This window comes from Tursiops truncatus, chromosome 2 (genome assembly GCF_011762595.2).
Source record: "Tursiops truncatus isolate mTurTru1 chromosome 2, mTurTru1.mat.Y, whole genome shotgun sequence".
NCBI classification, from domain to species: Eukaryota; Metazoa; Chordata; class Mammalia; order Artiodactyla; family Delphinidae; genus Tursiops; species Tursiops truncatus.
Genome location: NC_047035.1, coordinates 22,149,139 through 22,175,495, shown reverse-complemented (window position 1 = coordinate 22,175,495; position 26,357 = coordinate 22,149,139). Strand labels below are relative to the sequence as shown.

General features: G+C 37.9%; 1 protein-coding gene across 1 annotated transcript in view; it reads left to right on the top strand.

Annotated features, from left to right (window-relative positions):
- Nucleotides 1-26,357, top strand: part of TSHR (thyroid stimulating hormone receptor) — a 166,730-nt gene that overhangs the window by 94,624 nt on the left and 45,749 nt on the right. Inside the window, exons 4-7 of the mRNA XM_019919874.3 lie at nt 2,865-2,939; nt 20,570-20,644; nt 23,127-23,201; nt 24,931-25,008. Of these exons, the coding sequence (XP_019775433.2) occupies nt 2,865-2,939; nt 20,570-20,644; nt 23,127-23,201; nt 24,931-25,008 (303 nt within the window). The remainder of the gene's footprint in view (nt 1-2,864; nt 2,940-20,569; nt 20,645-23,126; nt 23,202-24,930; nt 25,009-26,357) is intronic.

Below are 26,357 nucleotides of genomic sequence, written 5' to 3'. Positions count from 1 at the left end.
ATAAAGAAATATATTAATATAGAAGGGAATATGGATATGGCAAAAAGGAAAAAAAATCAAAGTAGACTAAGGAGAACTGGAAATTCTGGGTATGTAGGGGCACTCAGGAGAGATTTTGGTAGAGATTAAGACTTGAGAGTCATAAACAGGTAGAAGTAACTGGGACCAGGAGGAGAGGCTTAAAAAAAAACTGAAGAAAGAACAATTTTAAGAACATGAGGTCCCTAAGAAGGCAGGAGGGAATGGGGTCCAAATAGAGGGATTGACCTTTTACAGGAAGATGGACACCTTTTGTACTATAACGAGAAATAGTAGTTAGAGATGGGGCAGGTGCAGGTAAATTAATAGGCTTATTAGAGGGGGATTCCAGGAATTCTCATCTCAAGGTTTCAATATTTTCTACAAATTATTAAAAAGATTATCTACTAATATTTGGGTAGAAAGGGCAGAGTTAGAAATTTTAGAAGGTTTGAAATAAAATGATGGGCAATAAAAGAAGGAAGTTTGACTGGGATATTCAGGACATCCAGGCAGATTTGAAGGTCCTGATGAGGACTCTTCCAGGGATACTATGTTTAGATTCTCCAGTCTGGGTTAAGTGTGCCCTGAACCCCATCAGAGAATTTATCACTCTACATGTTAATCCCATTTACCTGTCTGTATCTCCCACTACTGTGAGTTCCTTGAAGCTAGGGAACAGGTCTGAATGGTCAATGCTCATTTACTGACACATAGTGAATGTTTAATAGATATTTGTTGAATGAAAGCATACACACATACCTAAATAATAGTTAGGGAGCTGTCACATCTACGGGGCAAGAGATCACCAGGTAGCACAGTTAGGAGCCGTCACATCTACAGGGCAAGAGATCACCAGGTAGCTTTGCCTGGAACAGTACAAATTCCCACCTATTATTCTGGCATAATTATTAATAGCACCCTGCATTAACTCACAAAAATATCCTATTGTGGATGATTAATGATATGGTTACTCTAGTTATTACATGAGACTTGCATGCTTAGAAGAAATATGAGGAGGAGGTGGGATCTGATTTTTCCTGATTATAAAAATGGGATAAGCAAGTAGGGAATCACTGCTCTTATCCCACTGAATAAATGGTTCCTATATGTTGTCTTCACAACCAAGCTATAAGAGTCCTCTAAGGAGGTATCATTCAGTTGGAGAAATTGGAACTTCAGTGATCATGACATGTGCTGAATGACTAAAACCTTAAGAAAGCTTTGCACCTCCTAAACTAAGAAATTCGGGAGAAAATTTGGAGCAGTGGATATGATGCAAAGTTAGGAAAACAAGTTTGCAGCCTTCAGAATTAATCTTGTCCTTCAGATGGCTCAGCTTCATCCATTCTAAATCCCCACAATCTCTACACAATAAATTAATTCTTTTCAACATCTTCAGTGGTTTCCTCTATGTTAGAGGTATGATATTTGGATCAAAATAATTTATGTAATGTTATCCACAAGTGGCAATGACTTGGGAGACCTGATAAATCAAAGGATAATTGTTTAGAGAATAGATAATTCAAAACAGAAAGCACAGGACCTTTAGAATACACACAATACCCATGAGAAAAACACTCAAATGGAACAGTCAGCACTCCTCTTATAAAAATTGTATTAATGAAAATATTTTACTGGCAGATTCAATTCAAACTATAGGCCAGTGGTTCTTAACCCTGCCTGCGCATTAGAATCATCTGGGAAGTGTTTTAAAAATAAAAATGTTTGCCCCATCCCTTAAATACTCTGAATTAATTATCCTGGACTGAGCCTTGGACATCTTATGTTTTAAAAGCCTCCCAAATATTTCAGTTGTATGGCCAGGGTTGAGAAGCTCTGCTACGGCCACAGGTGGACACCATCTGTTAATCATTAATTTTCCCAAATGTCATAGAAATGCCTCTCAATAAAAAGCCGTAATTGAATTTGGCTGCATTAGTCATTCTTATTACAAGATAGAATTTAGGAGACTTTTTGAAACATCATCCCTTATGTATTCTCGACAAGTTGTATTTAGAAGTTTCTCTTTTCTCCTTTTTAGTACTTAAAACTTTTATTTGTGTTGCCTTTCAATTACAAAGTTCAAAATAAATATTGAGTTTTCAGCCTCTCAAAATCAAGAAGAGAAGTCTTGAGAGAATATATAGTCACCACCCTATGGAATGTTCCACTAGAGAAATGTGGCTTTTTCTTCATCTTCTTTGTAACTACATCTCTGACCTCATGCAATTAGCTACTCCATTAAAAATGCCTCTTATTTATTGGTGAATTCTTTTCTAACGTCTTTCATTTTCTGCTATTTTGAGTAACTCACCTGTTCATTCATTCACTCAGTCATTCACTTAATCCATAATTATTGGAAGTCTACTACATGACAAGCAATATGAAAGGTACTTTGAGTGTACCTTCAGTGTCCATCAGAAACAGACAGTTCCCCATTTCAGAGAACTGGCACTCTAATGAGACATCAATCACATATCATCCAAACACTTGCAAAGTTTCATTGTGATAATTAGTGGAAGGAGAAGTTCATGGTGCCATGAGGATATACTATGCAAAATTTGACCTAATCAGGAAATTTGGGGAAAGCTTCTAAAGGAAGTATCTGTTGAATGAAACCAGAAGAATGAATAGGTCCAATGAATTGGGAAACTTTCAGATAAAACAGGATCTAAAAAAAGTAATAACTAATTTTAACATAATTAGGGAGAAACCATGAGGGTTGTGCATGTTGCATGACCTGGGAAGCCCCTGACAAAGAAGTTACATCAAAATTAATAGTATGTTTGCAGTTCACAACCCTACTAACTTTCTACTTTGTTTTATATTTTTGTGATGTTCAGCTACTTGTCAATAGATGCAACTCTGCAGCGGCTGGAATCACATTCCTTCTACAATTTGAGTAAAATGACTCACATGTAAGTACAATGAAAAGTGAAGCATGAATCCAAGCCACAGCCAATCTTAATTGATAATTTGGGGGCTCCAGATGGCAATAGCAACTAGAACATGGGTCAGAATTTCCATTTATATTCAATTCTTAACTTGTTCTCACTCTCAGTTTATGTTGATTCATCCTAATTCTAACTTGCATGGCTGGAAGTTAAAGACAAAATTAGAAGTCCTCTTTTTGAATTGTCATTTCTTTCTATTACTACTGTGTCAACAGATTTTATTGACACGGATATCAGTAAGTCAATAAATATTTACTGACCATCTACTGGATTCCAGGGCCTGTGCAAGTTTCTGCAAAAACTAACTTTTTTCCCTCATTTAGGAAAGAGAAATGTAGCCTTGTGAGATTAGAACAGGAGTGGAGTTAAGAGCTCTGGCTTTGGAGTTGGTCAGAGTTGGGTTAAAACCCTGGTTTCTTTGCCTGTCATTGTCTAACCTTGATGTTCCCTGGTGGTCTAGTGGTTAGGTCACAGCAATCTCATTATCTAACCTTGGACATGTCATGTAATCCTTCCTAACCTCAGTTTCCTCATTTGTAAAATAATGGTAATAAGAGTTCCAACTTAATATGCTTTTTATAAATATTGAATGACATAATGCATGTAAGCATTTAGCACAGTGCCTCCCACATAAAACCAATCAATACACTTCATAAATAATTATTCTGTTTTTATTTCTGTAGTACCTTGCAATCTATAAAAAGTTTTACACAAATAATCACATTACATTCTTTTAAGCAGCCATGTATTATGAAATATTAACTCTCTTTTCTTGATGAAGAACAAAAATACTTATCATCTATGAATACTTAGTATGTTCTAAACATTATGCTGAACATTTAAGTACTTTATTTATTTAACCTTCAAAAAACAACCCTGTGAAGTAGAGATTATCATTTGTATTATTTATTTAAGAAAAGCATAAATGTAGAGAGACTAAATACATTATCCTAGGTCACAGAGTTACTAATGGATAGGGTCAGAGGTTTTACATCATAAATATGTGACTCAAATCTTCTTTCCCTATGTAATACAGTACGCGGCCTTTAACACATTTTTGACCAGAGACGTATTATGGCCACAGGTATTAGTTTCTGCAAAAATCCCCCAGACGATAATGTGTTAAGAATACTGAGGCCCAGAAAGTTGTCTCCAGCTATGGTAGGCTAGCGGACATTATTATATCAACCATTGGTTTGAAAACAACTAGAGGAACTGGAAAAAAATCTGTTTAAAGGTATTTGAGTGTTATGAAGGCAGCAAGAACTTAAGGGGAGAGAAGCAAATCCCCAAAACAACATTTGATTACTTTCCTCTTGAAGTATTTTCTAAACTGTAAACAACAGCTGAGAGGCTGCCCAGAGGTTTAGGCAGTCTCATAGAGCTAGGGAAATAAAAACTGGAGTTCAAGGCTTACTAAGGAGATGGCTCCTGGTAAACACCCAAGGATTTTAGCTGGGATGCCAAAAAGAGCTTCATCCCAGAAGTATGGTATAATGGGAAATAGATCAGTCCTCACAAAGACTAAAGCTCAGCTTTCAATAAAAAATAACCAAGCATACAAAAAAAAATTAAAAATAAAGAATTTATAGCAAAAATCAAGAGAAGAAAACAGACAATAGAAAATGATCCACAAGAGATTCAAATATTGGAGTTATCAGACAGACTTTAAAATAACTATGATCAAGACATTCAAAAATTTAATTGCCAAGATAGAGAATTTTAGAATAGAACTGGAAAATATTTTTGAAAGGATCAAATGGAAACTCTAGAATGTAAAAATTCAATAACTAAAATAAAACCTAAATACATGAGTTTAAAACAGATATACATAGGTCAAAAGAGAGTAAGTAACCTAGAAGTTAGGTCAGAAGAATTTATCCAACCTGAAGCATGGAGAGAAAAAGAAATATGTGGCACACTAAAACGTCTAGCATACCTATTACTGGATCCCAAGAAAAATAAGAGAAAGAATGAAAGAAGCAATATTTGAAAGAAAATTTCCAAAATTCATGAGACATCAAGTCACAAATGTAAGCAGTACTGCAAACCCCTAAAGGATAAATACAAAGAAAACCACAACAAGGCACATCATAGTAAAAGTGCTAAAAAATCAAAGAAAGAGAAAAGCATAAAAAGCAGCCAGAGGAAAAAAATACATAATACTTTCAAAGAAGTAACAACATGACTGAAAGCTGACTTTTCAACAGAAATGATGGAATCCACAAAGCAAAAAGTAAGATATCTGCAAAAAGGAGAACCACACAAATAACAACAGCAAATATCAGCCAACCTAACAAAAAGATTCTCTGAAATTGAAGACAAAAGAAAGACATTTCAAGCCAACAAAAGCTGAGAGGATTCATCACCATTAGGCTCATATTAAAGAAACTGCTAAAGGGAATTATTAAGGCAAAAGGAAAATAATCCTACCTGATAGCACAGAGGTACAGGAGGAAATGAAAAGCAAAAAACAAAAACAAACAAACAAAAGAGCTAAATATAAATTAAACTTGACTGTACAAAACAAAATAAAACGTCTTATGGGGTTTAAAAAACTGGCAGTCTTTGCTCTGCATGATAGTGTTGGATCATAAAACTGTGCATGCTGAAACTGTGCAAAGCGATCTTAATCAATGATAAAAAGATTACTTTTTGTGACAAAAATTCTTGTCAAAACATTAAAATCTCTCTTACTATTGGGTTATAAATGCATGGGGAAAGTAAAAATAGTAAAACTAATATTTTTAGCACATTGTAATTTTAAACGTTAGAAGCATTACTTAGAAGTAAAATGTTTTATTTCTTTCTAAAAAGCTTATCAAGAGTAGTTTGAATAGCACACACATTTTTCTCTGTTGTATATATAACTTACAAGAGAGTATCACGTCACTGTCTTGGCAAATTGTCATACTCCTTTCTAGGTCTGGATCAGCTTCCAATATCTATCCTCTGTTCTTTCAATGTCAAAATATTTCTGAGAGTCTCTTTAATGTAAGTTCTTTTTTTTTACCAGCATCATTTCTTTGGGGACATCTTCATTCTTTTATTCACAACCACTTTTCTTATTTATGTCAATAATGCACCTTCACTTAAGTTCCTCTTATTAAATGTCTAGAGTCTCTCAAATGGTAGCAGTATGGACGTTCCCATGGTTAGCAGTTTCTATGGTTCTATTTACATTTATTCAAATTTCACTTCCAGCACTATCACATTTTGTTTCTTTGTTTCTTCCATCTTTGTTGGTCAATTACCTCTTTCAATTATCCTCTTTTATAAAATGTTGTGTGGGTTTATCACTGACAGTCATGGAGGCAACACAACTGCACACCTTATTGTTTGTGTATGAACTGAATAATAGATGCTAGGTGACCTATCACCAATGACTTTGAAAGGAGCAGTGTAATTGATCACCTATCATGATGTGCATCTGTTACTTACATAGTGATGCGTGGACTGAAGATCTGGCAGCAAAGTTTGTACTTTATGCAATTACTCATAGTTAATATATTGTGGTAACAAACTTGAACCATGTGGTTGGAACCAGTTATTATTTAAATTTAACTAAATAATGGTAACTGAACCTCATGCATATGGGAACCATGCAAAGCAAGGACTGCCTGTACACACAGAATTCAAATACACAATAGCAAACAAAGCGATGGGAGGGTTTTAAATAGTATTAATGCATTCTAAGTTCGTTGAATTGTCTGGGAAATGGTAAAAGCACTAACTTATATTAGACTTTTACAAATAATGAATAAATATTCTAATCCATAGGGCAAAAACTAAAATAACTGTAAAAGAATGGATAAATAACAAGCTAATAATAGTGAGGAATGGAATAATAAAAATTAATACAAAAAGGGCAAGAAATTAGAAGAAATAAAGAACTTCTGGAACAAATAGTAGATTTAACTCCAAATAACCAATATTTACATTAAGTGCATAAAAGAACTAAACACTCCAATTAAAATACAAAGATTGCCAAATAGGTTAATTAAAGATGCTGCTTATAAGAGACATACTTTAAATGTAAAGCTATAGAAAGATAGAAAATGTAATCATGAAAATATTAACATGCAAATAGTAACCAAGAGAAAATTGATATAAATATACCAATATATATAAAGCATGAAGCCTTGCTATATATAAAAAGAAATTTTACTACGATATAAAAGGATTACTATACACTGTACCAAAAAGATACAATGATTCTAACCTTGAATGTCTATAAGAGCATAGCTTCAAACCATATAAAGCAGAAAGTAACAGAACTAAAAAAATAAAATAGATAAATCCACAATCATAGTGGGCGTTTAATATAGCTTTATCTGATAGAACATATATACCAAAAAAGTAAATAATCATACTCATAAGAAATTAATATCTCAGTAGCTTACAAAAAATTAAAATCAACCATATTCTCTGACTAGTAGGTAGTACACTTCTAAATAATCATGGATCAAAGAAGAAATCCCAACAGGTACTAGAAAATAATTTTAACTAATTGTCAATAAAAATATGACAAATCAAAACCTGTAGGATGCAATTTAAGTTATACCCAGAAGAAAATGTATATATTAGAAAAAAGGCTGAAAATAATTCATTTATATAGCTTTCACAATAAATGTATAAAGGAACAGTGAATTAAAACCAAAGAAAGTAGAACAATACCCAAGAAAACTGAGAATTCAGGTCATTAAGAACAACAGTTAAAATTCAAAACCAAGTCTCCAGACTCCGAATATAATGTCCATTTATCACCCATTTTGCTTCTCTGCCCCACTCACCAAAAACTCAAGGCAACTGATTTGTAATAAAGCTCTATATAAATCCTGCATCTCTTAAAAGCAACTGTTTTGTTTTATTACAGCCTTTTTCTCATAAAGGTTCTAGTTGTTAATATTTCTCTTATAAATATCCATTTTCCCTCTCTGAGCAAAAGTGTTAACTTCCAAAAGCAAAGGAAACTATTAAATACAATGACTACAACAAGGATGAATTTGAAAATGGGTTTTTAAAAAGATACTTTCCTTATATATATGAGGTATTGAGAGCCTAATATCTTAGAAAGTAAGAGAATAATGCATCTTGCATTCTTCAAATTTTCCTACTATATATCCAACATTATTATCTGCAAATGGTTCTAGTCAACATGAAGGATAAATAAAGACTTTGAGTGCCAAACATCAATAATTTGTTTAATCCACAGACCGCATGGTACTGTCAACCAAAATTTCCTGGGATTCCTGAGCACAGAATTAAAGCCCTCTGATTTATTTAGGAAATAGCTCTTCACCATGTTGGATTTGCTGCAAGGGTAGGTACTAAACTAAGGAGCACTGATTTCAAATGTCAGTGCATGTTGCCAGTGCTTATTGAAATGCCTCAGTGAGCACATCAGCAGTTAGAGAGCATAATGTTATTCTGTTTCGTGAATATATTTCCTTCCTCAGCTGCCCTCTCTCTACCCCTTTCTGACCATGTGATTTGGTGAATAGACTGATCTAGGGCTACGGAGAACTCACACTTCATCATCCCCACTTCTAATCATCTCTCCAATGCCTTTTCAAACTTTTCCTGCCAAAGCTCAATATTTGTCCTCTGAGACAGCTTCTTAATTCATGTTTAGATTTTATTCCCTGATATGAATTGGGGTGGTAGAACATAAACATTGCTTCTGTTAGTGACCGTGAGCTAGGTTTCCAAAGATACAAAGCTACCCATTCATTCAATAAATACGGTATGTTTAACACTGTGCTAAAGCTGTGGTAATTGCATCTTATAGCTAAACATACACAATAATCCACTATTCAAAATAGTGGATTATTCTATTTTTATCCAAACCCTCTTCCTCTGGGCTCTGTGATACCACACTCCCAGCTGTCCTCCAACCATGCTGGTCAGTCTTTCTCATTCTCCTTTGCTGGTGTCTCCTCCTTCCCCACTTCAAAATGTTGGGGTTCCATATGGCCCAGTCCTGTGTCCTCTTCTCACTCCACACTCTCCCCCATGTGATCTTATCCAACAAGTCTCAAACTTACACATCTAGTCCAGGCCTCACTTTTTAAGTATTGGACCATTAACCTATTGGTCTATTGACATCTCCTCAGTTGTGTTACATCTCTCTCACTACTTAAATACCCCAAACTGAAATCTACCTCTCCTCCTGAAATCTGTAACTCCTCTGATACTTGCTGAGCCTGTATATGGCACCTCCATTCACCTTACTGCAAATCCCAGACACCTGAAGGGATCACTATACCTTCTTTCCTCATCACCCACTTCTAATCCTTCACCACGTCCTGTCCATTCTACTACGCTAATACATAAAAAATTCATCCTCTTTCTCTCCGCTGCCACCACCCTTGTCCAATCCACCATCATCTCTTGCTTGGACTACAATAACTTCATAGCCGAACTGGTTTTTCCAGTTTTGGCTTCCTCTATTTCATTTCTGCACAACAGCCAGAGTGATTTTTCTCTTAGGATAAATCCAGAGTCTTCAACATAAACTTCCAGGCCCAGGACTTCAGCCGGCCCTGCCCACCTCTGTCTCCTCATCTTGCTCCATTCCTGCACACTTGTGTTCTTTAGTTCCTTGAACAGTCCAAGATCTTCTCCACCTTGGGGCCTTCACATCCTTTTGCCTCTGTCCAGAAAGTTCTTTCTCTCTCTCTTTACCTGGTTAACACTACCGATTATTTTTTCAGCCTAAATATTACTTACACATACCCTTGATCCCACCTAAATGAACCCTTCACTTGAATCTATGATTGAACCCTTTATTTTTGCTTTATAGAACTTACTAAAATTTGTGAGAACAATGCAAATGTGTGAAGACAATAATAAATGTTTCCACAAGGCAGTGTGTTTTGTGTGCCAATCACTCACACCATCAAACCAAAACCAAAAAACGGGGAACCATTAGATATATTCTAAACATGCACTTTTAAAATCATGAATTGAAGTAGAAGACTGAAGAAGTCTGAATTAATGAAAATTACAATTGATAGAACATTCAGTATTATGTGTGAACATACACAGATGCATATATGTTTAGCTGTCCTTAATGGAGAATTTACCATGTCCCAAGCACTATGCTGAATGCTCAACACACATATTTACTCACTTAATCTTTGCGACAATCCTCTGAAATAGCTACTATATTTTACAGAAAAAAATGGTGTTCAATAACTATATATATTTATATATAAAGTGCATTTTATGTAAACATCACATAACTGGACCTTGCTTTTCTGTCTAATAATCCCTACCCTTTTTTTTTAGTCCATTACATTTACTGTAATTATTGATATGATTTAAACCTGCCATTTTCCAATTTGTTTTCAATTTTTCTTCTCTGTTCTTTGTTCCTCCTTTGTTTTCTCTTGGATTAATCAGGTTGTTTCTGCTTTTGTTTTTGTTTTCTAGTATTCTGTTCTATCTCCCCTATTAGCTGTTTAGCCCTTTGTAATATTTTCTTGTGGTTACTCAAGGGATTATAATATGCATCCTTCACTTATCATAGTCTACCAAGAACGATTATACCAATCCCCATATCATGTAAGAAACTTTTGAAATTATAATTGCATTTGCTCTCTCCCATTTTTTGTTCTGTTTTGTCATATATTTTATTTCTATATATGTTATAAATCCCACCACATTGCTATTTTTTAAAAGAGTTAATTAACCTTTAAAGAATTTGAGTAAAGAAAAACTAGTCTTTTACATATATTCCCATATTTAATATTTCCAGTGTTAATTCCTGCCTGTAGATCCAATCATTCCCTTTAGCCTGAAGAACTTCTTTTAGCATGTTAGTGTGGTTCTGTTGGCAACAAATTTTCTCAGCTTTCATTTATCTGAAGATAACTTTATTTTACCTTAATATTTAAAAATTAGTTTTGCTGGGTATAGAATTCTAGCAAGGCAGTTTTTTGTTTTGGCCCTTTGAAGGTATCTTTCCATGTCTTCTGGCCTCCATTGTTCACTCATATACTCATCATTGTTCTCCTATGGATAACGTGTCCATTTATCTCTGGCTGCTTTTCAGGCTTTCTCTCTATCTTTGGTTTTCAAAATTATGTACCTAGGTGATATTTTCTTTGTCTTTAACCTGCTTGGGGTTTGCTGAACTTCCTGGATCTATGGATTTCTGGTTTTGTTCAAATTTTGAAACTTTTGCCCAATATTTCAACAGACTATGGTGGAAATGACATCATGCATTTTCAGGCCCAGTCTTTAAGAGAACTGGCAGCTTTTAATTTAGACTCTTGGAGGCTTGAACCACTATGTAAGAAGTCCAGCTACACTGATGGGAAGACCATATGGGGAGGCCCTGAGATTACATGGAGATGGAGAAGCAGCCAGCTGAACCTAGCCTTCTAACAACCCGCATCAGAGCCAGGCATAGAAGCACAACCACCCTGGACCCTCCAGATTGATACAGACACCAGCTATATACCAACCAATGATCCTAGGGGATGCCACATGGGGCAGAAAAATTGCCCAGTTTAGCACTGCCTGAAATCCTAATCCACAAAATTGTGAGCTATAATAAAATGGTTGTTATTTTAGCCATTTAGTTTGGGGTAATTTGTTATGCAGCAATAGATGGCCAGAAGAGGTGGGACACTGAGAATTTGTAATAGAAAACTACAAGAATGGCAGGTTTCTTTGCAAATTATTGAGGGTCCTAAGTGGTTACAAATTAGTTCTCCTGAGTTCTAAATTTCAGCTAGGATACTGGTTGGACCCAAAAGTGTACATATGATAAAGATTTATGACTGTAAATTGTGTACATATGATAAAGATTTGTAACTGTAAATTGATGAAACACTAGCCACATCCATCTTCTATTTCATTTCCTTTATAAAGAAGCCAATAGCATATAGTAGACGGTTGCTGTTGTTACTCCTATTAATAGTAGCTACCAATTATTGGATGCCTTTTATAGGCACGCACTTTGCTAAAAGTGCTTCACATATACTGTCCCACTTAATCATACAAAGCCTCAGTTTCCACTATGTAAAATGAAGATGGTAATAAATATCTCACAGGGCTCTTACCCAAGTTTACTCAACTAAGAAATTTCAGAGTCAGAATTTGAAACCAAGAGTGTCTGCCTCCAGAACCAATGCAAACTCAAAATATCTCTTTAATTAAAAGAAGAAATAATTAAATAAAGTGCTGCCCTCAGAAATATGTTTTTACTGTTTTGTGGATTTTTGGGGTTTTGTTTTTGTTTTGTGGATTTTTTTGAAAATCACAAGTAAATAAAAATTCTACAACTGGGTAGGTAAAACGTGTGATTTACAGCGGATAGTGAGATAAGACTTAATTTTGCTGATTCCCTGAATTGAATCAAGTGGATTTATTGGAGGTTTTGAGAGCACCAGTCTTAGTCCTGATCATTGAATAATCATGAAAGTAGCTGTATACATCCTCCAGGCATATATACACTACCATGTGTAAAACAGATAGCTAGTGGGAACCTCCTTATAGCGCAGGGAGCTCAGCTCAGTGCTCTGTGGTGACCTAGATGGGTGGGATGGGGGGTGGAGGGGTGAGGGAGGTCCAAGAGGGAGGGGATATATGTATACATATAGCTGATTCACTTTGTTGTACAGCAGAAGCTAACACAACACAGTAAAGCAACTATATCCCAATAAAGAAAAAAATAAATTGAAAAAAAGAAAAATCATTTTTATAATGTTCTATTTCTAGTGGAAAATCTGCTGATAAACTTACATTTTCCTCAATCCGCTTCAAAACTCTGAACATTTATAAACTCTCTTTGAATTAGCATCTATTTTTTAAATTCCTCAATAAATTAAAAATGCATCAAAATCATGAATATCACCTTCCATTATAGATTATTTTTCCCCAGTTATGTAATGGAATGTTAGTGGTAAAATACTTTATCGATAATTATCATAGTAGAATAATTAAGATATCTCTCACTGAAAAGCCTTGATACACAGTAGCAGAGACAATAAAACTCAGAAAAGTCTGATGGGAGGAATAAGTTGTTAACTTTGGAGTATACAGTGTAAAACCTCTCCCCTGACTTATGAATCTTCAGTAAAATCTACATTGCTCACTTTCTGATGTGAGTGGATTCCTTATTATCAGCAGGCAAGTATTATGGAACAGAAGAATGATGGGACAGTCCATATCTGGGTTACATTTTAGAAAAATGTGACTACAACAAGTATTTTTTAATCCTGTAATCTGGTGTTGAAGAAGTCCTCCCAAACTAAAATTGATCCATTAATAAGCATTTTAGGATAAAGTTGTTCAATAATTTTGAGTCATTAAACTTACTCTTATCTTAAATTTAAAAAAAGAAAATGTAGGAAATAACTTATTCTGTGAACTTGTAGACTATTTCTGAAGAGTGAGTGTTAGTCCAAAAATCAGGACCTTAGAAGCTAAGGATCAAATATATACAAGAGCTTTGACAGCCTTGTACTTTTTAACCCAGTAATTCCATTTCAGTACATTTTCCCTAAGAAAATAAACATAGGAGTGAGAAAAAAGTTCACATAAAAAGCCATTTGGGGCTTCCCTGCTGGCGCAGTGGTTGAGAGTCCGCCTGCCGATGCAGGGCACACGGGTTCGTGCCCCGGTCCGGGAAGATCCCACATGCCGCAGAGCGGCTGGTCCTGTGAGCCATGGCCGCTGAGCCTGCGCATCCGGAGCCTGTGCTCCACAACCGGAGAGGCCACAAGAGTGAGAGGCCTGCGTACCGCAAAAAAAAAAAAAAAAGCCATTTGTCCCAGAATTAATTTATAATAGCAAAAATTTGGAAACTACTCAAATGATTAGGTAGAAGAATGGTTTAGTATTAAATATTGAGCAACCATTAGACATCTTTTGTCATAGACTAATCTCAGAGGAACTGCTTTTGACACAATGTTGTTAAAACAACAACCACCAAATATATCTACGGAGAGAAAAAAACTGATTTTCTTTGGATCATGGAATGATGGGAGATTTCACATCTTTTTGATGTGAAAGTGTTTACATGTTTTACAATGTATATATATATATATATATATTATCTTTATAGTCAGATGAAATAAACTTTTTAAAAATTAAGGAGTCCTTCAATATGCATTAATTTTGAAATTAATACTTGATGTTAAAATACATGGGTGATTCAGCTCCCTCCCACTGGTGCAGGTCCCGTCCCTATTCTTTTGTCTCTGTTTTTTCTTTTTTCTTTTGCCCTACCCAGGTACGTAGGGAGTTTCTTGCCTTTTGGGAGGTCTGAGGTCTTCTGCCCGCGTTCAGTAGGTGTTTTGTAGGAGCTGTTTCACATGTGGATGTATTTCTGATGTATTTGGAAAGAGGAAGTTGATCTCCGCATCTTACTCTTCCGCCATCTTGAAGCTCCTCAGTCCAGTTTTTGTCCCTAGGCATTCTTTAAACGTCAGTCTCTTCCTCCCACCGTCTCCACTTGCCTTATGTTACTAACGTGATGGTTGCATGAGATCAACATTTTATGGTTTCACATTTGGAAAAGGGAATCTCAAGCCTGTATTGCACAATTTTCTCTGTCCCCATAAAGCTCAATTAATCTCATATTAATTACTCTTCTAGCCCTTTTACTTCATTAATTACTAAACTTGTGACTTCCATAAACTGACTCTCATACGTTTCATGCTATTAGTGCAGAAAACTATCCATTTACTTCAAATCAGACGGATTTTATAAGGTGAAAAACACTTTTCAGCATGGGTGAAATAAAAAAAAAAATACGTGGGTGATTTATTATGTGATAAAAGCCTATCACAAAATATTACTTCAACATTAATTTACTTAATTCTTAGTCCCAGTTTTCACATCGGTATAGTACAGCATTTAAAGCATTTAAAGTATTTAAAGTAACAAAATTCTGGCTTTGCCAACATATTCACATCTTGGTTTTTTTTGTTTTTTTGGGTTTTTTTTTTTTTGCGGTACGCGGGCCTCTCACTGTTGTGGCCTCTCCCGTTGCGGAGCACAGGCTCCGGACGCAGGTTCCGGACGCGCAGGCTCAGCGGCCATGGCCCACGGACCCAGCCGCTCCGCGGCATATGGGATCCTCCCGGACCGGGGCACGAACCCGTGTCCCCTGCATCGGCAGGCGGACTCTCAACCACTGTGCCACTAGGGAAGGCCCACATCTTGTTTTTAAAGTAGCTAAATAATTAGTTGCTACTTCCCTACACCTCCTGGAGCATGCAGTAAAGTTGCACATGATAGATGTCCACTAATTATGTGTTTAACGAATCTCTCCACACACCACTCACTAGAGTAAGCAGATCTAGTGAAAGTCAAAGCGGCCTGCCTCCCATTTTTTTGAACCATTGCCAGTTAAAAGCAGACTAGAACAAAAACCTGAAAATCAAATTGAAATAAGCGTTGCGAAGGATCTGGGACTGGCTGAGAGCTAGGTTTTTGGTTAATAGTCTTGCTCAGTTTCTTGTTTTAAACAACACAGTCTTATGCATTATTGCATTTGTATTTCTTAAGCGTCCAGCTATGCTGACTGGGGCAGCTTCTCTTCTCTTCAATTATTTTAATTCAGTCTCCGAGCCCGGTGGGAGTCTGACGCTTTCCTATCGCCCTTGGCCCCATCTAACTTTGCAGGTGAAATGCCAACTCGAATTTATTATTGCCCTCAATTCTTTCCCAGCTTGGCGTGCTTTTCATTCATGGACTGGAGATGTTTAGGGCATATAGGCAAATATCTCTAAGGCTGAGGATCACAGTCAAATGCCAGGACTAATGCCTATTGAATAATTGAGGTGGGAGGGGGGACAGGACAATGGAAGAAAATCAGTAGTTGGAAAGTTCCTTCATAGGAGGGTTTAAGCCTTCATTTCCCCCCTTTTTGGTTGCTCACTCCCCAAGCTGAGAACTCCCTTCTCTCACCTTGCTGATTTCCCTGTTCTTTCGGTTTAGACTGGATACTAAGTACCTGCCACAATGCCAGTTGTTTTAAACAAACTGATTTCTCTATTTTTGGCTCTGAGAATTAACAAATATTTCTCAGAAGAAGAAAATCCAGAATCTAGATGTATGATTAAATGAACCTAATGTATGCTAAATTATTAATCTGCTGTCTTGTGAAAACACTGCACACTGGGCATCGTTAGACTTTTCATCTAAATGTCCATTTTATTTGAAATCCAATGAAGGGAAATTAAGCAATAATGAGTATTTATATTTAAGCTCTGGTCGATGATCTCCTTTAAACATCATTTAAAAAAAAAAAAAAACTGTATTTGGAGTTAGAATTCCTAGTTTAAGGCCCAGAGTTGCCTCTAACTGTGTAACAGATCAGTCACTTAACCTTTCTAAGCGTCTGCATTGTTTTGTCTCTAAAATAAGGATGATGTTACCTGTTTCTCTAAAATCAGTTCTTCTATTCCCTCACTGGTAGAACTGTTCTGAGTAATAAATATACCCAATCCCTTTGCACCTTATAATTTTCCAAGGCTGGGCTTTTTTCTCTTCAGTAAGCTTCAAGACCCTCAAGTATTTCCCGGACACAGCTAAATCGCCTCACTCTGTGGAAGAGCATACTTGAAGATTTAAGCAGACTCTTTGGCACTGCATATTAAAATTTTTTATATAGGATATGTATTGCTATTTTTTTTAATTTGGGGTTTTCTTTTGCATGGCTTTTATTATATTTTTTTCCTCATTTGAACAAGATAAAATAAAAAGTGAAATTCACACATTCCTAGCCTCCAAACCTTTCTCCCGGAGATGACCACTATTAACAGTGTGCTCTGTATTTTAAGAATTTATTGATGCTTATTGTATGAGTTTGGGTAGGCTAATTACTGTAAGAAATAGACAAAAATAAAAATGTGTAAACCCTAAGGTAACAAGTTTATTTCTTCTTTATGAGACAGTACTGGGTAGATGAGCAGGTGGACAGGGTAGCCTTCCTCCATGCAGTCACTCGGGGACCCAGGCTCCTGATCCAGAGGCACTGGGATCTTCAGCTCTTGTTCAAACTCACCCTGCAGGACATCTCTGTTCCAACCCACTGTGCTGCAATTGCATATAGGTTTTCTTTCTCTCGGTGTCCCCAGCTTCCTGGCAGCATATCTGGCCTCCTGCACACTTGAGCCATAATTGCTTTACTCAAAATTGTGTGATTCAAATTCACCCTCCCAGGCATTCTTGGAACGCATTTCAGTTTGGACTCCTATTTTCTCCTTCTTATCAGAGGTTTCTGGTACTTACCTCTACACCTCTATTGCTTTTTTTGCAACAACTATACCAGCTGCATTCACTTCTGACATCGGTCTCCATTTAGCTAAACTACTGGCAGTCCATGCCCCACTCCCCTTCTTTGTTTCAGCAGAGATTTTATTTTTCTAGATTTATCGAGCTATAATTGACATATAACGTTGTGTAAGTTTAAGGATGCAATGTGTTGATTTAGTATACTCATATACTGCAAAATGATTCCCACCATTGCATGAGCTAACACCTCTGTCCTGTTACATAATTACCATTTCTTTTTTGTGGTGAGAACATTTAAGATCTCTTGTAGCAACTTTCAGTGATATAGTACAGTATTATTAGCTATAATCACCATGCTGTACATTAGATTCTCAGAACTTGCTAATCTTATAACTGGAAGCTTGTACACTTTAACCAATATCTCCCCAGTCCCCTGACCACACTCCCACCCCAGTCCCTGGTAACCACCACTCTACTCTCTGTTTCTCTGAGTTTGGCACTTTTAGATTCCACGTATAAATGATTTCATACAGTATTTATCTTTCTCTCAGCAGAGATATTTCAAAAGTCATTTGCGAACAAGTGTTAACCACTTACCTCAGAAGGTGGCTTCTTTTGCCTGGTGTTTTCTTGTGGTATCTCTTGTCCATCTTTCCCCTTTATTTCACTCATACATTTTCCCTGAAAAATCCGTCTCCTCTTTTGTGTCTCCCTCTCTCTGCCTGTAGCCTCTCTCACCTCTTTCTTCTCTTACAGCCGCCATGTTGGTTGCCAGCCTCATTTAATCAGCTGTAACCAACAGCTGTGGTTCATTTCCCTTTCATTCTCTATCCCTAAAGTTGATTCAGCCAGGCTACACTCTTTTATTGTGACATTCTCTTGGGCTGCTCACTCAAGTTCACTTGTTCAACAATAGTCACTCATGGAGCAATTTTCCAGACTGCAAACCACACTCAGTTGTCAAACTCTTCTAACTAGTTTACGTTTGATTGACAGACGTTTGAACCATCCTCTCCAAATGGAAAGCTCTGGCAAGGAGCTTACTGCTCACCACACAGAGCATCTCAACAGAGTCTGATAGTCTTAGAGGGGCAAGGTGGGATTGCTATAAGAGTGTGCAGTGGGGTAGCCAATGGTCCTAGTTTACCCAGGATAGAGGGAGTTTCAGGGATGCAGGGCTTTTAGTTTCAAGCCAGAGCAAAATTTAAACCATCTAGTTTAAAGTGGGTCTTTCTATGCAGGGTCTTGGTTGGATAAAGATCGTGATATGATAGTTTAGGATTAGTGGACACAACAAGGCAAAGATTTTGAAGTGAGGATTTCTAAGAGTTTTGGGATATAAACTGTTGAATCTTTGATGAGTCTTTCAAGAAGTTCCCAAAATTAATAATAAAGTTATTTTCCTGGGCAAAAGTTATGCTAATGAAGACAAGGGACCAGGAAGGTTATGCTAATAATAGACAGTGAGCTGAGGTGGGGGAAGTGGGAGATGGTTTCTGTTCTCAGAGTTAATGCCACTCTCTCTTTTCCAAGGTCTGTTTCATATCCACTGTCCTTTGTCAAATGCAAAACCTAGTGGGGGTTTTTTGTTCGTTTGGTTTATGTTTTTAAATTTTTGCAAACATTGCATTACCTCCAACCCCAAGTCTCCAATGTCTGTTCCAGCTTTCATTCCACTCAGGAGAATAACAATAATAAAACTATCACCTATAGAGCCTTCACCATAAGCTAAGACACATGTCAAACCCGTTATAGACATTATTTGACCCTCATAAGAGTCTTATGAAAGAGGCACTATTATTGTCCCTATTTTACAGATGAGGAAACTATGGCTCAAAGAGGTCAAGTAACTTGTCCAAGGTCATGTAGCCAGAAGTGGCAGAGCCAAGATTTGATCTCAGGTCCATCCAACTCTTCAGTAATAAAAGGGAGCAAACTACTGATATATGCTACACGTGGATGAACTTCACAAACACTCTGTTAAGTGAAAGAAGCCAGACGCACAAGACTACACATTTATGATTCCATTTATATGAACTGTCCACATAAGGCAAATTTAGAGGTAGAAAGGAGATCAGTGGTTCCTAGGCAAGAGGCAGGGCGTGGGAATTAATTGCAAATGTGCGTATGATTATTTTTTGTCATTGATAGAAATGTTCTAAAACTGGATTGTGATGATAATTGATTTTACAATTCTGTAAGTTTACTAAACATCATCTACTTGTATCTAATCACAACGCATGAAGTTAATGGAAATTCTCATTCAGTAAAACTGTTTAAAAAATCCCAGAGGCCAGATTCTAAGCCTTCTAGTTGTTATCAGCAACCCCTAGGTGCAGGTTCCTTTAGGAATCAAGCCTTAGGTGCCATTCAGAAGGGGATAGACTATAAGTCTTACTAAGTTTTCCTACCCTCTTCACATACGCCTTTAAACTCTTTTAACCAATCTACACATGTTGAATACATTTAATTCTACCAATGAGAGTCCATTTCTAAACAGGCACTAATTTCATTAATGCTAACTGTGCATTTGATTAGCATGTATATAAACCTAAGTAGATAAGTTATAGACATATATGATATTATCACATGTGCTCAAGAGTTTTCAATTACTGATATAGAAAAATAAACCCAAGTGAACTCTTAATACTCACTACCTCTACTGCCTCTGAAATAGCAGTTGACAGAGGAGCCTCACTGACCTTATTTTCTTGCTGTAATCCATTATATAATCCACTCAGACCCCCACTCCAGGGCCAGGTTACTTGCTGTTGTTAATAAAGATATCTTCCCTCAACAAACCATTGGAGAGATTTTTCTTTTCTATTCAAATCTAAAAGGAAAAAAGGCTCTGAGACTGTAGATGAGAAAGGTCACCCCAAAATTTAAATGGATTGAAACTAAGCCAGTGATGAGAGCTGAATAGTCATTGTGTCCCTGAAAGGAGCCAAAAAGTAGCTTGTGGGCTTCCCTGGTGGTGCAGTGGTTGGGAGTCCACCTGCCGATGCAGGGGACACGGGTTCGTGCCCCGGTCCGGGAGGATCCCACATGCCGTGGAGCGGCTGGGCCTGTGGGCCATGGCTGCTGAGCCTGTGCGTCCGGAGCCTGTGCTCCTCAATGGGAGAGGCCACAACAGTGAGAGGCCCGCGTACAGCAAAAAAAAAAAAGTAGCTTGTTGTGGATGGGACTGGCTCCTGGGAGAAGAAGTCCCTGGGGCACCATGTAAATGTGTATTCCTCTCAGGAACATTTGCTAAACCTGATTTATGTTGTTTTATCTTTCATAAGAACAGAAAGGGATATATTACAGTGAATATGTTTCCTGTACTTTTACAGAGAGATTCGGAATACCAGAAGCTTAACTTACATAGACCGCGGCGCCCTGAAAGAGCTCCCCCTTCTAAAGTTCCTGTAAGTATTAACTCCTGTCCCTTCCTACCTTTTTTTTTTTTTTAAGAGAATTATAATGTAGGAATATCCCTAGGATGATGTGGGCCATTTTAGTGGTGTGTGGCCTGGAGCAAATCACATCCTGTGACTTACTCCCCACCTTTTCCCATGAGGCAAGGTAACAGGTGAAATGATCCACATTTTAAAAACCTATTCAAAAGTCAACACATAATGCTGGGACGAGAGACCTGCCCCAAGAGACATGAGGGAGAAAATGCCATCATGTATATATGGTCTTTAAATGAATATAACAAAACAAAACAAAAACCTCTGAAAGCCCACTGGTCAATTTTGTTAGGAAATGGGTATCACAATATTAGAGTGACTGTTACACAAAAACAAACAGAAAACAAAAAAGGGTAAAACCTCATCTCTTAGAGCTAGGGGGACAAAAATGGAAGGGACAGCACTTACTGCTTTGCTTTGGTGACACCTTGTGAGCTAACTGTAACCTCAATGAGAGCAGGGACCACAACATTTTTGTTCTTTGTTGTATCTTTACTGCTTAGTGCCTACTGCCTAGGTACTCAAGGAAGTGTGTTCAGTGGATCTGTGTGTATGGCCTCAGGTCTTCTGGGTACCTTCCTTTCTTCCCTTCTTCCTTGCTCACATGCATTGTAAAAAATTAGAACACAAAACGTTATGAAGAAAAAAAGCCAACCTCAATCCCAATACTCAGAAATAATCACTATTAACATATTAGTTCATTTCCATCTAGGGATTTTAAATAAAAGTATATATCCAAATGTATTTTATGAAATTAGTCTTTAAGGATGAATAGAGTTTATCCAGGAAAAGGAGGGGGAGGGGTAGAAGAGAAATACAAGGGGATGGGATAGCATGATAAAGATACAAAGGTGTGGAACCACATGCCTTGTTTGGGGAATGAAAAATAGTTCAGTATTGAAGAGGTAGGAGTGGGAGATGCCAGGAGAACAGAAGAGGATATGGATGAGATATGTGGCTGAAAGGGTATCTGGGGAGTAATAAAAACTTACAGCACAAGGTAATTGCTCCTGTGTGGACTTTGAGTTCCAATCCATCAGTAACTCTTTGATATAATGGTCCCCTGCTATGTGCAAGGCTCAGTGGGGAACATGTAGGATAAAAAAACATTGTCCTTGCCTTCAAGAAACTTACAATCTAGTTAAAGAAGATATTATATATGGGATTGAGAAGTTCCTCCTCTAGGAGAACAATGGTAAGTGACAAATAAGAGGTACATACATTATCTGGGGGTGCAGGTAATTAGAGGAGACATCCAGAAGGAGATGGACTTGTTCAGGGTTTTAAAGAATAGACAGGTCTTGGTCCAAGTCCCTAATATGGCATTTCCAGCCCTTTTTGATATGGTCCCCACTTAACTCTGGGTCTCCCCACCGTACTCTTCCACATGAACAGCTGTTGCAATTGAACTAGATTTTTTTACTGTTCTTCAAATATACCTCATGGAATCTTACATCTCTCCTTTGTTATTTAGAATGTCCCATTTGCTTTTTTGAGACCTCAGGCTCTTCTTCCTCTTCAAATCATATGTCTTCCCTTCTAGAAGGAGTCAGGTCAGAATTTGCCTTAGATGGTACAGCAATGGGACTAGAATTTTCTCTACTGGACGACTTTCTTTAAAGATTTACTGGTAGTTACAAGTTCTCACCATGTCATACTGAAGATCTCAAAAAAATCACTAAATCCACTACCTATGTTCTAGTAGCTGCAAGAAATGTTAAACCAACTAAGTCTGAGAGGCATCCAGAGTTTGAGAGTTTTTGTATTCATGCTGTCAATGCACGTTTTAATCTTGACATTTTGCCCTGATGACACATCTTTGGAAAGTGAAGATATTGTCTTTGACTGATTTCCTCCCTTATCTGGACATATTTTTATGGTACTGCTGCCATGGTATTCTCAAGTGACTGCCATGGGAATACCATTCTAGGTAAAATAATGAACACAATATAATGTAGAGTTTGAAAGAAGAAGCCTGGCTTGGAGTTGGGTAATTATATTATCTTCCTGTCCCATCCTCTCCTTATTCTACCCTCCCTTCCCCCCAACACACACATAATGTCCTCCAGTTAAAACAAGGAAATCACACACACACACACACACACACACACACACACACACACACACACACGAAAAGAAATCTGAATTCCTATTTCTAGGAATCCCACTTGGTTCAAACAATCCCCAGATGCTTCTAAACAGAAAAGATGTATTGACACTGGTGGACTGGGTTAGATTCTTGTACCTTCAGGGAGCATCATTTCATCCAAGGATTAGAACTTGCCATGGTCTCTCAGATAATTGATGAAGGACTTAGGATTTGATCCTAGTCTGACTTCAGAGCACATACTTTTAGCTATTACATTATTCTACTTCTTATGTGTTGATTTTCTTACCTTATTTCTGTTCTTTTGTTCTTCTTTTTCATGTACTTTAGTGGCATTTTCAACACTGGACTTAGAGTATTCCCAGACCTGACCAAAGTTTATTCCACTGATGTATTCTTCATACTGTAAGTGTGCACATATGCAATATTTGGCAATATTTTACTTGCCACTGACAAGAACTGGGCTGCAGCCAGAGGGGTTGGTTGAAACCAAGTGAAGCAGTTGTTTCAAGGAGGAAGCAGTGATCAGCTGTGACAAATGCACTGATGGATGAAGTAAGGCAAGGACTGAGAAATGGCCATTGGGTTTAGTAACACGGGGCATCGGTGATTCCGAAGAGAACGCTTCCACTGGGGTTCTGGGGGTGGAGAAGTCTGGTTGGAGTGGGCTCAAGAATGAACCAGAAGGGGGAATTAGAAAGAGTGACCATAACAAACTCTTTAGGGAAGTTTTACTACAAAAAAGAAGCAGAAAATGCCTCAGTAGTTGGAGCATATTGAATACGGAGAAAAGGGTTTTTTGTTTTTTTGTTTTTAATGAGAGAAACTATGGCATATTTTTGCTGCTGGGATTGTTTGAATAGAAGGAATTTGATGATAATGATGATACTCTATTTTTCACATAGTTTTTCATAGCTTTTCACTCTCCCATGTGTTATCATATTTGCTCCTCTCGACCACCTTACGAGACATAAAAAGAAGTAACAATTTTTCCACTAAACAAATGAGGAAACGGAGGAATAGAAAACCTAAGGGATTTTGTCTGAGGAGAGTCCCAAGGAGCAGTTGTGAGTGGTGCTCAAACTACTTCCTGTGACTTCTGATTGGGGTCATGGTGCTCTTTTCCAAAACCTGTGACACAGTTAAGTATCTTACTAGTTGTTTAGAAGTGAAAGGACATATGCAGAGAGAATTACAGACTGAGTTTGAACTACAGAATCAGCAAAATGTAGAATGATAGGATCCAAACTCTTGGGATTTTGTTAGAAAAAATGCCCATGCTTCTTTGCTGCAGAAGAGCTCAGTTCAAAATACAGGCCGTCTTCCAGCAACTAGACTGGCATAGAAATGTCCTCTAGGAGTATATGTCTTGCAAGTGGAGGGCACTTCAGTAATACTCATGAAATGAAATCAATTGATCCCATTCTAGCAACCCTTTTTAGGGGTTCCACACGCTGAGAAAATGAATTGCTCTGGACAAAGTATTAGTCAGAGATTCATGAGAAATCTCTGAGATCCACCTGCTCCCCTTGCACATGAGGATTTGTCAGGAACCTCAGCCCACACCCAAAGCTCACTTGCTCACTGCACATGTGGGGCTCTGAGTATATGTCCACCTAGGACAGCTCTCACCACCTCACCGGACCTCTGAGCCACCAACAGCTAAGAAATGTCAATGACACCTAAAAAGAAATAAGATAAAACTGAATTGTGTCAGGTTATTTATTTAAGGGCATATGTGCAGCAAGAGCCCAGCTCCAGAAGGAAAGCATTTTTTTTTTTAATTTATTTTTGGCTGCATTGGGTCTTTGTTGCTGCACACGGGCTCTCTAGTTGTGGCGAGCGGGGGCTACTCTTCATTGCGGTGCGCGGGTTTCTCATTGTGGTGGCTTCTCTTGTTGCGGAGCATAGGCTCTAGGCATGTGGGCTTCAGTAGTTGTGGCTCACGGGCTCTAGAGCGCAGGCTCAGCAGTTGTGGCGCATGGGCTTAGTTGCTCCGCGGCATATGGGATCTTCCCAGACCAGGGCTTGAACCTGTGTCCCCTGCAACGGCAGGCAGATTCTTAACCACTGAGACACCAGGGAAGCCCAGAAAGCACTTTTTTCACCAGGTGTTTTTGTTTCTCCCCTGCAGTGAAATTACAGACAACCCCTACATGACTTCGATCCCTGCGAATGCTTTTCAGGGCCTGTGCAATGAAACCTTGACACTGTGAGTACTGCCAGTTCCACTCCTGCCAACAATGAAATATTTATTTGGGCCGCTGTACTATTTCCACAGGCCATCCAAGAACCGTACTACCATATAGTATGTGCTCTATGGTCTACCGAGGGTTTCACATAGTTAAATAAGAGTAGTGACTCATGGTGTGGTCCTCTACAGGTGACGAAGTGGTTTAGGTAACAAGACGAGAGAGTATTCCCTTACAGAAGTGGTCAGCACACTTTATCTGTAAAGCACCATTCAGATTTTACAGACCACATGGCCTTTGTGGCAACTGTTCAGCTCTGCTATTTCAGGGCAAAAGCAGCCATCCACAATATATAAACTAATGAGCATAGCTATGTTCCAACAAAATTTTATTTACAAAAACAGCCAGTGGGCCAGATTTGGCCTGCAGGCCTTATAATAGTCTGGGTTCTAGTATCCCCATTGAACAGAGGAAGAACCTGGGGTTAAAGCAAATTTAAGTGACTTTCCCAAGGTCACTGAGCTAGAAAATGGTGATGCTAAGGGCTTTTCATACTCTGCACTCATACTTCAACTGTGTCGTCACAAACTATTATTAAGTTCCTATGAAGGGATATTGAATAGAAAACATAGTTCTGCTCTACATCATCACTTTGCCAGAGTTTGAATGGGTTCTGCTCTTTAGTTGTTCAAAAGAAATGCTAGATCAGGGAAATTCACAAAATGTTCTAATGAAGGAGATCTAATAGAGGTACAAAAGATAAGTTAATTCTCCAAGCCGGTAAAAATTCCCCTCTCTCATCGAATTAGCTACAAAGTAGAGTTGGGACTACGTCCAAAGGATCCCGTCTCTCTAGTTTCAGTACCACTGCCCAGGTTCAGGCCTGGTGGGGGTTTTGCCCAGATTGTCACCCAGCTCCCTTTCTCCAGTCACACTACAGTCCAAGGGTTCTTCGTCGTATGCAAACCTGATTGAATTAGGCCCCAGCAAAATTGATCCAGGCCTCCACACGACCCTTTGAAGAGGCAGTTTCCAAGCGTTCCAAGTCAAGCCGTCTTGACCCTGTGAAGGTATCTCAACCTCTGGGACTCTATCCACAGTGGAGCATTTCAATTCATCCTTCTCGAAAAATGGGGAGAGCTCTCTTGATAAGACAAGAGACTCCCCAGCCACCATTTCATTTGACAGCACAGCAAAGACTGGGGTTTAGCCTGCTCAGTCCCCAGACCTCAAGGCCATTTACTTCTTCCGTAAAGCCTTCCATTGTGCCCACTCATTGTATATAAACACCAGTCTCAATTTCTTTGCAGGATGTTACCTCCACATTTTGACATCTTTTTCTAAGGACCCGTATCCCAAGCAGCCCTCT